The sequence below is a fragment of the Pelodiscus sinensis genome, chromosome 6, assembly GCF_049634645.1.
Source record: "Pelodiscus sinensis isolate JC-2024 chromosome 6, ASM4963464v1, whole genome shotgun sequence".
NCBI lineage: Eukaryota > Metazoa > Chordata > Testudines > Trionychidae > Pelodiscus > Pelodiscus sinensis.
In genome coordinates, this window is record NC_134716.1 from 109,387,191 (window position 1) to 109,402,321 (window position 15,131).

At 40.1% G+C, this 15,131-nt stretch overlaps 1 protein-coding gene across 1 annotated transcript in view; it reads left to right on the plus strand.

Moving 5' to 3' along the window:
- Positions 1-11,873, plus strand: part of CPLX4 (complexin 4) — a 37,801-nt gene extending 25,928 nt beyond the window's left edge. Inside the window, exon 3 of the mRNA XM_006116528.4 lies at positions 8,075-11,873. Within this exon, the coding sequence (XP_006116590.1) occupies positions 8,075-8,302 (228 nt within the window). The 3' untranslated portion in view covers positions 8,303-11,873. The remainder of the gene's footprint in view (positions 1-8,074) is intronic.
- The last annotated feature ends 3,258 nt before the right edge of the window (positions 11,874-15,131 follow it).

The following is a 15,131-nucleotide window of genomic DNA, read 5'->3' on the forward strand; positions in this document are numbered from 1 at the left end:
CTTTAATTGTAGGTACAGTTTTCCTCTATTTGGAATTGCCATCTGAAACAGCTCTGACCTCTGTTGAAGGAAAAAGTTCCCCAGATGTCATTAAGCATTGTCCATATATCAGGCTCACTATAAAAAGATGCACTTAAATCTCTTTTATTTTAATTAAAAAAGGAATACATTCTCTTCTTACAATGCATCAGGAAAAGAAGAAACCTGTCATTAATTATATGCATCTTTCACTATATCCAAGTACTGCTGAGCATTAGACACAGGCAAATCACATGACAGAATGATAAACCTAAGTGTAGTTTGTTGCTTAATGATACTGAGGGGATCCTTTGGCTCCCTTATGCATTGGTATGTGATCTTTCATCCCTTTGGCTTTGATTTGAAATAGAGTTGGTTAGACTGATATTTGCTAACTGCACTGATGTATAAGGGCCATAATCAGCGCTCCAGCTCACAGCAGATGCAGATTTCAAGGAAATAGGTAAATGCAAAATGGTGGCTAATATACTCCATTCTCTCAGAAGTGCATGTCCTCAAGCAAGTATTGAAAAGCACTTGCAGAATCATGTAGAAAGTAGCGTGCAATTCATCAGTAGACCACAAGCCTTCAAGTAATGATTTCTTCAGTGAAAATATTTGTCTGTGTTTTCTTCCACAAATAAATATTTACATCTCTCAATTATAGGATTTTATACTGGTACCTCTTCATTGTGTCTGAGCAACTTCCATGTAAAATCATTAACAATAATTCACAAGCAGGGATTGGTGGCTTTTGGAATAAGTGTATTACAAAGGATTTTTTTTTTTCAGTAGGCACTGAAATGAATTTGATATTAAGGCCAGGACATTCAAAACCAGGTGCTAAAGTTGGCAACCTAATTCTCTATATAGACACTTAAAAGATAAAAGTTTTGGGCACCAGCTGTCTCCCCCTAAAAATCTGTGTCTGATTTTCTGATGAAACAAATCCCTCCTTATTTTTGTTAGGCTTACAGAAATTTCAGTAGCAAAACTGAAACTAGAATTTTGAGAAGCTTTAAGAGGAAGGTTGAGGTTTATATTCTTCTTAGTTTACCATTGGTAATCTATTCTCTACTAGAATTCTTAGCAAGATTAACAGACTCTGGGCCAAATGCAGATGTGATGTAAACAGCTGCATTTCCCATGACTTCAGCAGAATTATACTTGATGTGTATGTACAGATTTAATACACAGTAATTCATTATGTAATATTATCTGTCTTTATAAAAAATGAGGAGTCTTGCAGCACCTTAAAGACAGAGGGTACATCTACACAGCAGCACTATTTTGGGATAACGTGTTATCCCGAAATAGCTTTCTGCGTGTCTTAACAGCATGCCTGTTATTTCAAAATACATTTGAAATAACAGGTTTCTTATTTTGGCTTCCTGTAAACCTCATTGCATGAGGATTAAGGAAAACACCCGAACTGCAATTTGTTTTGAAATTAGCACAGTGTAAACAGCCCCAAATTTTGAAATAAGCTATTTTGAAATTGTGTAGCTTATTTTGAGGTATGGGCTACTGTGTAGAAGTACCCTAACAGATTTATTTGGGCAAAAGCTTTTGTGGGCCAAAAAACAGGTGCAATGCATCTGATGAAGTGGGGTTTTTATGCCCCCCCCAAAAAACTGTTAGTCTTGTTTTTGCAGATACAGACTTACACTGCTACCCCTCTGAGTAATGCCTTTATTGCTATAGTTCTAAGGATTGGGAAATCTATGGCTGACTGTAATTTGTAGGGTAACTTTTGTTATCTAAAGGTTGCACCTCTCCACCTATACTATTGGTTGGAAAGACCCTCAAGAAGAGAAACTTACTTTGTAGCCAAAGTTTCCTTATTAACACTCTGTTAACTCCATAAAGAATATTTTTATTATAATATTGTTGCTGTCTTCAACAGATTTAGCAGTAGCAAATCATATTCCTGATGTTTTCTTGCAAGCAGCCGTGAGATGGAATGTTGAGTTAATTGCATCATAATAATTCTGGTATTGCCCAGGCTCTTTTAACAGCATATGAAAAAAAAAAAAAAAAACAGATTCAAGGTAAACAATATATATTCTCATGGAAAACTGTAACAGTAAATAATGATTAAGTAGTTGGGTAAGCCAATCTGACCTCCCTTGCTATAAAACCAAGACTGCATGTCCAGTACACATGCACATTCTTTCATTCATTCTTGCATTGATTCATTCAGATACCGGAACCCTCTCGCTCTCTGAAACACCGCCTGCTGACAGCCTCCCTGCTTATTCAGATTGGGCCTTAGTCAGTGTCATGCTTCATTTTGGAGATATAATGAGGCATTAATGCTTATCTTTGATGTGTGAACTGTGTCAAAATATCCTGCTCTTATGAACACTAGATCCACTGGAATTCACCATAAAATTTGAACAAAATAGCCATTGTTTTGACGTAGTCCCATTGGCGGGGGTTTTCAGCAGGCAAGCAGGAAACAAACGGGTATAGTATTTGCTGCATTTTGAACCCTTTAATTGCTTAAATAGTTCCTTCCCTTGTCTCTCGGTTGCATTCTCAGACTCATGCCCAACTTTCTTCCTCTCTTTTGTTCTTTAAGTCCTCCCATTGTCCCACTTAATAACACTGCAACCACTGCTCTGATTATTTACAATAGAGTCCCTCACTTTAAGCATGTCATAGACAGAAGCTGAATGGAGACCTACATATAGTTTCTAGTTTGTATATTTGATTTAAGGATGATAGAGAATAATTTATCCAATTATTTTACTCTATATAGTATCACTTACTATGTGGACACCTTCTCATGATGACCCATTTTTGAGGAGCCTTTGGTAGAAGAAGTGGGTACACTTCCTGCTTTTCTACACTTTTCCTGCTTTTGCGGAAAAACTTGCCAGCTGTCTACACTGGCCGCTTGAATTTCCGGAAAAGCACTGACGATCTCATGTAAGATCATCAGTGCTTTTCCGGAAATACTATGCTGCTCCCGTTTGGGCAAATGTCTTTTTCTGAAAGACTTTTGCACAAAAGGGCCAGTGTAGACAGCACAGTAGTGTTTTCCACAAAAAAGCCCCGATCGTGAAAATGGCGATCGGGGCTTTTTTGCGGAAAACCGCGTCTAGATTGGCCACGGATGCTTTTCCGCAAAAAGTGCTTTTGTGGAAAAGCATCCTGCAAATCTAGACGCGCTTTTCCGAAAACGCTTTTAACGGAAAACTTTTCCGTTAAAAGCATTTTCGGAAAATCATGCCAGTGTAGACGTAGCCATTATGTCTACACTGCACTGTTTTGCACAAGAAATATGCAAATGAGGTGAAGCATGGAATATCACCGCATCTCATTTGCATAATCAATGAGCGGCCGCTTTTTACACAAGAGGCTTTTGCGCAAAAAGGAGCCATCTACACAGCTCCTTTTTCCGCAAAACCCCCCTCTTGCGCAAGAGCTGTTCTTCCTCTTTTTTTCAGGAAGAACAGCTCTTGTGCAAGAGGGGGTTTTTGCGCAAAAAGGAGCTGTCTAGTCTCTTGCGCAAAAACGGAGCCTCGTTAATTAAGCAAATGAGGTGCAACAATATTCCACGCTTTGCCTCACTTGCATATTTTTTTGCACAAGAGGGGGCAGTGTAGACATAGCCCAAATGTGGATGACCCTATAATTTCTCATTGGCCACCAGATCCCTTTTAAAATTAGTTAATGGGACCTTTCAGAAGTGAACACTGATTACAGATTATTTACACTAATATTGGTAAGGTTGAGAAGGGTTTTGAAAGTGGGCATTAAGGTCACTTGCACCCATGTTGCTAGAGACATATAAAGGAGTCTCAATGTCAAAGGACCAAATCCTAAACCCTTATACATCAAATAATGAATGTTGCCTCCAAATAGCACTACCTATTTTTTAAAGTTGCAGAATAATTTCCATTCTACTGCACTGTTTACATATACTTCTCCCTTCCAAAACTTTTGCCATTTGAACTGAAATGATGTATACTAGTTTTACGGTGGGTTCTTTTGTACAATAAGAGCAAAATCTCTTTACTCTATTTTGGGGTGAACAGGATATTTTAAAAAGCAACACAAATCTTCCCATTGTCAATAACCATGTGGGAGGAAAAGGGATGTTAAAATATTTTGTAGCACTAATAAGATATATGTACCAAACATCACCTTAGTCTTGTGCTTGTGTCGTTTTATGCTTTCTCCCAGATCTCTCTTATATGTTGGCTACTTAGATTGTATATCCTACAAGATCTCTCCTCGCATGTTTGTAAAGTACCTAGCACACTTCTGACTGCATCAATAAATTACTGATGAGAACTAATTAAGGGGTAGATAGAGGCTGATACCTGAGACCCATAGACCTAATCCTTCTATTATATTTCAACAGAACAAAATACTTATACAGGATGAAAGTTTGCCCTACAAAACATCCTTTATTATAAAAGAGGGAAAATCGATTAAGTAGTTCAATTAAAACCAGGGATCATTAGCCAATATTATCTGAACCCAAAATTATGGTAACTATCTCTTTTTTCCAGGTGTGGGACACAACACTTTCAACTAATAAATGAATGGTACATAAAAGAATGCTTCCGTCTACAAATCTTTGGTTTTAATTGAGTACAACACACAAAAAATAGCAATAACCTAGACAGCAGTTCTCACACATTAGCAACCTGAGGATCCACCTTTTGATTTTTTTGAGACCCCCCCCCCCCACCACCAAGTCTCCCTGCTCAGTCCTTGTCCTGCCCCCTTTCCCAAAGCTGTGCCCCTGCCCTGCCATTTCTCAGAAGCCCCACCTTCTCCTTCTGTTGCTCGTTCACCTTTACTTACTTTCACCAGGGTGGGGCAGGTGATTGGGGTGCAGGAGGGAGCATGGGGGGCAAGCTCTGGGAGGGAGTTTGTATGTGGGAGGGGGTCAGGCTGTGGACTCTGAAGGTACGTCTACACTGCATCCCTAGTTCGAACTAGGGATGCAAATGGAGACAATCGAAGTAGTTAATGAAGCAGGGATTTAAATATCCCGCGCTCCATTAGCATGATCTCGCCGGCGCGCTAGTTCGAATCACAGCTGATTCGAACCAGGAAGTGCATGCCGGGATGCGTTAGTTCGGACTAAAGCCCTTAGTCCGAACTAATGTTACTCCTCAAAAAATGAGGAGTAACATTAGTTCGGACTAAGGGCTTTAGTCCGAACTAACGCGTCCTGGCGCGCACATCCTGGTTCGAATCAGCTGTGATTCGAACTAGCGTGCCGGCAAGATCATGCTAATGGAGCGCGGGATATTTAAATCCCCGCTTCATTAACTACTTCGATTGTCTCCATTTGCATCCCTAGTTCGAACTAGGGATGCAGTGTAGACATACCCTGAGAGAGTTTTTGTTTGGGGTGTAGGCCCTGGGCTGGGACAGTGGGCTGGAGTGCAAGAGGGGAATGGGCTCTGGCCAGGTGGCGCTTACCTTGGGCAGCTTCCAAAAGCAACTGGCATATCCCTCTGTCAGCAGCTTCTAGGTAGAGGGTAGGGGTGGGGCAGGATTACCCCTGCCCACAGGCACTGTCCCTGCAGCTTCCATTGGCCTCACTTCCAAACCAAAGGGAGCTGCAGAGTCAGTGCAGAGAGTGGGGGCACTTCACAGAGACTCCTTATCTTTCCGCAGGGCTGCAGAGACATGCCAGCCATGTCTGGGAGCAGTGCAGAGCCACGGCATGTAGGAAGCCAGCCTTAGCCCCGCTGTGCCACCGGACTTTTAGTGTTTGGGATGCGCTAGAAGGGAGAGGGAGGAGTTGAGTTGATCAGTGGGGCCCATGACCCCCTGGGGTACCTTTGGGGGTCCACAGCCTTCAGTTTAAGAACATCAGGTGACATTTTCAGGCATATTCAAAAGGATGCCCCAATGTAATCATCCAATCAAATGTGTACCCACAAAAATCTCAGAGTGTGAAAACCTGTTTGGGGCTACAAGTGGTCAGCAAATGACGATGCAAAAGGACCTATAAAACTCTATGGCTACGTCTACAGCGGCGTGTTCTCACGCAAAAACTCTTTTGCGGAAGAGTTCTTCTGCAAAAACTCTTCCAGAAGAGAGCATCTGCACTGGCATGTGCTTTTGCGCAAGAGCATCCATGCCAGTGTAGATGCAAGAAAGCTCTCATGGCGCAAGAAATTCATGTTGCCTGTCTACACTGGTCTTTTCTGGAAGAGCTCTTGCGCAAGAGGGCTTATTCCTGAGCGGGAGCATCAGAGTTCTGGCGGAAGAAGCCCTGATTTCATACATTAGAACATCAGTTTACTTGCGCAAGAATGTGTGGCCAGTGTAGACAGGCAGCAAGCTTTTGCGCAAGAGCGGCCGCTTTTGCGCAATATCGCGCCAGTATAGACACAGCCCAAGAGTACATCTACACAACAGAGGAAGATCAAAGCTGCCACTGTTGATCTTCCAGGGTTTGAATTAGCGGCCTAGTGAAGACAGCTAATTCGAAGTGAGAGAGATACTCCAGTCGATGCCAGGAGCCCTGCTTTCATGAGGAGTAAGGGAAGTCAAGGACGAGTGTTCTTCCTTCGACTTCCTGCTGTTTAGACAGTGCTAAAAGCCAAGTTAAGCTACTTTGACTTCAGCTACGCAATTAATGTTGCTGAAGTTGCATATCTTAATTCAACGTTGTCCGATAGTGTAGACATTCCCTAAGGTAGTAGTTGTGAGATAGGAATCTTCTTCTTCATTAAGATATTTCTCTCCCTCACATTCTGCTTGAGGATTGCCTTCCTCAAACTCTTTACTTATGCTTTTCTAAGTTTCTCTGCTATTATACCCTGCTACCATACATCACCTTTCACCAAGATCCAAATTCCATCAGTGAAGGGGGTTGGTCCCTTCATACCAAGCTTCTCCAGGAGGTTGTTTGTGAGTATGGTACTATACTAAGTTAAATTACAACTGCATACTCAGGTTTCATTTATGCTGTCCCCGGGGGTGGCTGAATCCATTTGTGCAATCCTTGCTGTGTGTTTTGTATTGTTTGCAATCTTAATACCAATCTTAATAATTGTTTTAAATTTTGGCACTATCTTCAGTATAAGCATGATTTCTGCAGCTTCCCAGATCTGCCTCCAGAAATAGAGCCTCATAGCTCTCAATCTCTGTGACTGGGGTAGGAGGACAAACCTAGAACCTTCTAGTCAGATTAGGCGAGCCATATGCATACCAATACCATATTCTTAACCCCGGGCAACACTCCCCATATTCTGATTTAGTGGAAGTGATTGTATGGTAACTGCAGATATCCTATACAGCGGGAAAGAAACAGATCAGAAAAGGTGACTTAAGGCATTTCTAGTTTGGCAGTAGGGATGTGGCAGCCCAGCATAATGTCATAACGGCCAAGTTCTAAAAGGACAATCCCCACCTTCAGCACAATCTCCACCACCACCAGTCCTTCAATTAGAGGCCTGTTCCAATGATCCAAGCAAGTTAAAATATATTATTTCTGGCTTTCACTTGCACTGAGCAAACTGACATAATGGCTTGTTTTCAGGATCTAATCAATATTCTGATAGCACAATTTCTCTAAAGCCTAGTGCCTTTTGGATCACATTCACAATAGACTTCTTAGCCTAGAAAATATTGCTGCATGTCATCGGTAAGTCGCATCTGAAAGAATAAGATTCCTAAAGTGAGTTAATTGCAGATTAGCTCTGGGAGTTGCAATCTGTTGTTGTTCGTTTATATACAATCAGAGTAGCAACTTGTTACCACTGTTAATAGCTATGGCCAAGATTTTCGAAAGTGTCAAGTAAGTGCCTCAGTTTATTATTGTGCTATTTGCGACACTTTAAAGGGATCTGATTTTTCAGAGGACATGTGCTCATCGCTTTCTGAAAATCAGGCCATTTCATGGTTTCTCAGGGTGGGCACCCAAACTCACTTGGGTCTAAAAATCTTGATTGGAGTTCTGAATGGTTTGCTTCTATTCCCTCTGAAGTCAATGGAATTTCTGATAGATCAATTATATATTAGCAAAGGGAGTGTGCTGTCATAATGGAATGTACTATGTTTTTCCTCACAGAGTGAAATGGATGAGAACCAGATTCAAATGGCTGGAGATGATGTGGATTTACCAGAAGACCTTCAGAAAATGGTGGCAGAAGATCAAGTAGAAGAAGAAGACAAGGAGTCAATCCTTGGACAGTTACAGAACATTCAAAATATGGATATAGACACTATTAAAGAAAAAGCTCAAGCCACGTTCACTGAAATAAAGCAAGCAGCTGAACAGAAATGTTGTGTCATGTAAAAGAGAAACTAGGGTTTAAGAGGTTTTGTGAACCATATTAATTTAATACTCTATCATTGGAGCTGCTACATGGTACAAGTACAATTGATGGACTACCATATAGTTCCAAAGCAGTATATGTACATATGAGAGAGAGAGAGAGAGAGACTTGTAAATTTAAATCAGTGTAAGTGATGTACCTGCTTAAATAGCACTAATATAGAGCCTGTCAGCATTTCTCAAGCAACGTTTTCCAGGGAAACAGTTTCAAAAATAACATTTTTCATGAAAAAAGTCACATTATTTTTTGCAAATATGCTGCCTTTTCCCCCAAAAAATGTATGGTAAACATAAAAAAGCTTATTAGAATGTTGTTAATGTTTAACCAGAAATTGGATCTTTGGTAAATGAAGAATTTATATAACCACTTTATTTTTGTTTTTGTGTTTGAAATTGACCCACTTTTCATTTACTTTTTTTTCCTGAAAATAATAAAATCAATGTTGAAACTAGGGATGAGAATGGTGAACCGGTAAGCATCACCTTTACCCGGTGTTTACCGGTTATGGTTAACCAATGGTTTGAAGGAGCCCCCGTGGCCAGGCATACCAGAGCAGTCCCCACCTATGGCAAAGAAGCCACTCTCTCCCCACACCTATTTAATTGGGTTAACCGATTAAACATTATGATTAACCAGTTATAAACAAAACTGATTAACTGAGATTTTACATCCCTAGTTGAAACTTCGGTACATTTTGCAAAACTAGATTTTTCTTTTTTGACAAGATCTACTCTAAACATTGAAGAATCTTGACATTTATAACACCACATCTCAGGACAAATGCTCTATAGATTTAGAACTTGCCAGAGATGCTGCACACTCACGCAGTTTTGAATGAATATAGTGATTTTTGTGATAAGTCAAATATAGGTGGAGCCAAGAATAAATAATTAAAAGTTCTCCAAATTACTTAAATTGTTCCTAAATCCTGAACACCACAACCCACTATTACACTAATGGAAGCCCTCGTGGACTACCATGTGTGCCAAATGGTGTGGGTTTCTGATGCTGACAAATGACCAGCATAAACTAAACTGAGACCACCAAATTCATTTAATTTAATACTTATTCTCTGTGTGAAAGATACCACCACAGTGCAAAATACAGTATTTTAATGATCAGATCCTGGATCTCCAGAAGTGACACACAAGAATTTTTAACTCATGCTGTCTCCTTATATACTCCTGCAATCACCTTTGTTGTGCATCTAATACTGTATACATATGTGATGTGTTAGCAATGAAGCTGATTGAAGTCTGGGAATTGCACATCTTGAATAATAGCTTTATTTTTTTTCTGCTGCTGTTTTCTCTCTATATATATTTCTCATGCTTTTCTGTAACTCTGAGTTACAGTTATTAGCCACAATAGAATATATTTTATGTCTCATGAAATGTGCTATTTTATAAGCCTCAGAACAAAGAAATAGTGAGACCAGGAAAGAAGCCCCAGTGCAATTGTATGACACTTGAGTATTTCTGACCTGCAGTTTGAAAGATATGTATAAGCGGGCTAAATCCTGACTTCCTTACTAAAGGTAAGATTCTGATCAGCTATACCAGTGTCAATTCTGAAGAATTCCATTGGCTTGTTTCTTATTTACACTACTGTGACAGCAGAATCGGGCCCATAGGTTTTAGTCTTGAATCAAGCAAACCTTTCATCAATGTCAACCAGAGATTTGCCTGAGGAAATGCTAAGAGCCTGAATTTTCCTTTTACATACCCTGGTATAAAATGGGAGTGACCATAGTAAATTTGCTCCCACAAGAATTTTGGGATTTTGTCCTGTAATCAAGTGAACACTAGGCTATTGTACATTATAATTTGATTGAGAGAGCCTTTTTCATCTCAGAAGTTCTCTCACATGCAACAACCAGCTTCTGGCTGAGACAAGCTGGGCACAGCCCCTCCTGGCTTAGTAACAGGGAGGCATAATTTGGGATCATTTGCTAATGGCTGGTTGTGGACCACAAGGTTAGCCCTCTCAGCGTCTGGTAGACATAAAGCATTTTTTTTCTGAAAGAGCCTATAATAAGGGACATGAATTAGGGACTTTGAGATTACTCTTGTTGTGAACTAGTACAAAGTACAGTCTTGTGGTTATGGCAATGGACTGGAAATTGAGATCAGATTCGGGGCCTGGTTCTGTCACAGACTTCTGGCCTTAGGCAAACCATATATTCTTTCTGTGCTGGAGTTCTCCAGCGGGATAATAAAACTTTTCTGGAGCTTTAGAGTAAGAGTACACTTTTTGATACTCAATATGGCAGTAACATGGCTGTAAGCATTTGAAAAGATAGACCAGGAGTGAAATTGACAAATATTCTACAATGTGTGTACTTGGATTAATGCTCTTTGAGGAATTGCTCTCTCTCTCCCCTCCCCGCTCCAAGATTAATTTAGGATGAACAAATGCATTAAAATATGGCCATTTTTTCATTGTGAACACACAGATTGATCTCACTTATTTTCCTTGAAATGGCAAAAGACAGCTCTACAGTGGATTTTAGATATGACGCGCATTTAAGTGTTCAACAGCCCTGCCCCCAGTCCTTCCATATTAATTACTTCTTCCCAACATCTTCCACCTTTAATATTGGACTAATGGGTGGGAGGTTTTGAGTTAAAACTGGCCACTGTGGAATTAGAGAGTGAAGGAGCTTTGTTGAGAAGGTGCAAAGGAATTCCTATTAGATTCTCTTCAGAAATAAAGTGGTATTGCTTTGAAATGGGACCTTCAGAGGATGAGTATAGTGTGGAAATAGCTGGGCATTCTCAAGATGCGTTTACACTGCACTCAAATTGCATATCTTATTTCAAAATAACTTATTTTGTAATTTGGTGCTGTCTACACAGCGCCAAATTTTGAAATACCCACTACTCCGAAATGTCCCTTACTCCTCGTAGAATGAGGTTTACAGGCACATCTGAATAGCAAGTCTGTTACATTTCAAAATAATGGGCTTGCTGTGAAGATGCAGGATAGCTATTTTGGAATACTCCGGTATTCCAAAATAGCGTTGCAGTGTAGACATAGCCTCAGAGTCCAGTGGTGGAAAAAGGGAAACACCTGCCTCTCTATTATCGAACATTTAAAAGGAGTCCGTCGACTTAAGGTCTGGTAAACACATTTATTTTCCTATGTTACTAATTACACTGTGGGTACCAAATGTGAAGGAGCTTTTAAAATCTAGTATTCCTCTCTTTGTTGATGCTCTCTTTAGCTGTTGCATGTCTTGGCTTGGACAATGAATATCAAAGAAGCAAGTTTCACTTTCAGGATTTGGTGCTGCAATGACTGGATTGCAATGTTTTTCTTGATTTAAACACAATGGGTTGGGGTGGGGTTTTTGGGCAGTTAAAAGCATTGAAGAGACATTTATATTGATTCTAAGCATTAATTTTATAAAGTTTTCCTTTCACAAAATGTACATTTTGCTCAATTTAAGAGAGCAGCCATCCTTTTGGAATACGAAGTTATTCCCTCTTTATTCCAACCCACTACTTGAATAGATGTAATAAAAATGTATTTCACTAGTTTTATGAACACAGTGCACAACATTTTGTTGACCCAGAAAACATTCATGTGCATGGTTGCTGACACTTTACTTATTCCTTGTATGTAAGAAAGAAAAACCAACACATTGATGGGGTTGATCTTGCACCATTCAGGTCAATGGGAGTTTTCCATTCATGTAAGTGGGAGTAGGATCAATTCCTACGGATGGGTTGATTAAATGTAATAAATTCTCCATTCACTCCGACCCTCCATCTTGTTAGCAGCATCAAGGCTTTGACTTAGGTGTTACATCAGTGCCTGCATTTAGCCTGCAAGGTTTCCAATATGGTGCTCAAGCAGTACCTTAGACAGGTAGAATAGTGATAGAGATGTAGCCGTGTTAGTCTGGTGTAGCTGAAACAAAATACAGGACTATGTAGCACTTTAAAGACTAACAAGATGGTTTATTAGATGATGAGCTTTTGTGGGCCAGACCCACTTCCTCAGATCAAATAATGGAAGAAAATAGTCACAACCATATATACCAAAGGATATAATTAAAAAAAAAATGAACACACATGAAAAGGACAAATCACATTACAGAACAGAAGGGAGATGGGGGGGGGGGAAGGAAGGTGAATGCCAGTGAGTTAATGATATTAGAGGTGGGGAAGGGGAAATGTCTGTGAGTTAATAGTATTAGAGGTGATAATTGGGGAAGCTATCTTTGTAATGGGTAAGATAGTTGGAGTCTTTGTTAATTCCCCTGCGGAGAGTGTGGAATTTTAGCATGAATGCCAGTTCAGAGGATTCCCTTTCAAGTGCAGATTTGAATGTCTTCTGAAGTAGGATGCAGGTTAGCAGGTCATTGAGACTGTGTCCTTTCTGGTTGAAATGACAAGCAACTGTTTTTTCTTTGTGATCCTGTCTAATGTCTGTTTTGTGGGCATTGATTCTTTGGCGAAGTGTCTGAGACGTTTGTCCAATGTACATAGCAGACGGACACTTTCGGCACATGATAGCATAGATTATATTTCTGGAGGTGCAGGAATATGTATTCTTGATCTTATAACTCACTTGGTTAGGCCCAATAATGGTGTCAGCAGAGTGAATATGTGGACAAAGCTGGCAGCGGGGTTTGTTGCAAGGGAAAGTACCAGGGTTGGTATTAGTGTGGTATGTCCTGTGGTTGTTGGTAAGAATCATCTTGAGGTTAGGTGGTTGTCTATAGGAGACTATGGGTCTGTCTCCCAGAGCTTCTTGGAGTTTAGTGTCTTGTTCCAGTATAGGCTGTAATCTATTGATAATGTGTTGGACAGGTATAAGTTGGGAGCTGTAGGTGATGACAAGTGGTGTTCTATTGTTGGTTTTCTTGGGTCTGTCTTGTAGTAGATGGTTTCTAGGTATTCGTTTGGCTCTTTCAATTTGCTTTTTTATTTCTCCAGGTGGGTAGCTGAGGTTTATAAATGCTTGGTAGAGATCCTGAAGTTTCTGGTCTCTGTCTGTGGGATTAGAGCAGATGCGGTTGTATCGAAGGGCTTGGCTATAGATGATGGATCGTATGGTGTGTGCTGGATGGGAATTTCAACATAGGAAAAAATACACTGGATAAGTTAATCCAAAACTTTTACAAGTTTATCATGTCATCAAGGGCTACTGTACTTCTGTCCCCTATCCACAGTGTAACTCCAGTTGTACAAAAGGATTGAGAGCACTATATGGCTTTAAATGTTCGTTATATATAATATCAAGAGGCATTTTTGTATTCATTTGGGGGACCATATTCAAATAGTATATATTTGTGTATCTTTTATTTCCTACCACAACCATGTCTTGCCATTTCAAACTGGTGAGCTTTTTCTGTGTAATGGGGAAAATCTTTACTAAAAATGTGTTGTTTATTTCTTGGTACTTGCTTTGGGAAATATGCTTATATATTAGTTAAGGTTATTTAGAGATTTCAGCAAAAAATCTAGCAATACTTATGTATGTAACACATCAGTCCTGGCTGCTGAGTAGTTAGAAAACATTGGCATGTCAGGGATGGATTTATGGGAGATGACAGAGATTCACAATGTTATGTCCAGTCTATTATTGTGAGCATCATGTATACAACTATAGCCCCACTTTCAGACGGTCCCCTTAAAGTAATTGTAGTTCAAGCTGCCAGCTATAGTACTGCTTTTACACCAACTCTCCCTGAGTGGGCACATCTAGACTATGTTTTACTTTCGAAAGAAGATATGCAAATTTGGTGGGAATTTGCATATCTTCTTCTGATTGCTTTTTTGAAAGAGGTTTTTTTGAACAAGCAAGCAGTCTAGATGTGGTTCTTTCATGTATCTCAATCCCACTCCAAATACAGAAAAAGACCCTTTAAGGTTTCTAGGTGTCATACAGTGAAGTATTAGAAACATAAGAGAAGATTAAAAGATGTCCATTAGAAATACGAGAAAAGACTAAACCCAGAAAGTTCAAAGTCTCTCAAAATACAGATACATCCTTCTGATAGAAAGTTTACCATGTTTAACCCTACACAGATAATAAAGCTGTTGGGAATAAGTGTTGCAGATTTAAGTACTTTGGCTTATACCCACTGTGGCTACTGAAGGGGGTGCTATCATGCTAGCTGTGTCACCCTTCATTTAGCATGTTTAAACTGTCACTTGGGCCTCTCAATGTGAAAGTTAAAAATCTAGCAGCCATGTAGAAAGGAAGATGTGCAATGTGGTGAACTAGGCCCATGTACCTCCTGCTGGAGGCCTTAATGTCCTGCCACATTCCTCCAATGTGGAGCAGTGGAGTGGTCCTCCAAGTGATCTAGAGAGGCTTCATGAGACACAGCCAATCAGATCACAGAGTGCACTATGAAAAGGCACTTCAGAGCTAGAGACAGGCAGTTGCTGGAGCTAGAAGAGTGCCACTGGGCTCTGACTGGCAAAGGGAAGACTAGCATAATGGACAGCTCAGTGCTAATAGGGACTGAGGGAGCAAGGAAGAGCTGACCGGCTACTAGAAAAGCCCTCAGCTAAAGGTAAGGTGTTGGTAAAAGCTGGGGCTGTGGAGAAGTGGTCCAGGAGACTGAAAAAAAGAAAATGTCAGTATTTATTTATCTAAACCCATTTTAACATTCCTAGTCTGTGTTCTTTAAAGACCAAATCCTGCTTCCTTAGGGCTTATCTAGCTGTCAAATACAACCCAATCCTGGAACTTAATAGTTAAAACCAATCTTACCCCATAACCTACTTACAAACAGGAGCCCTGATCCTTGAAGGAGAACCACACAGA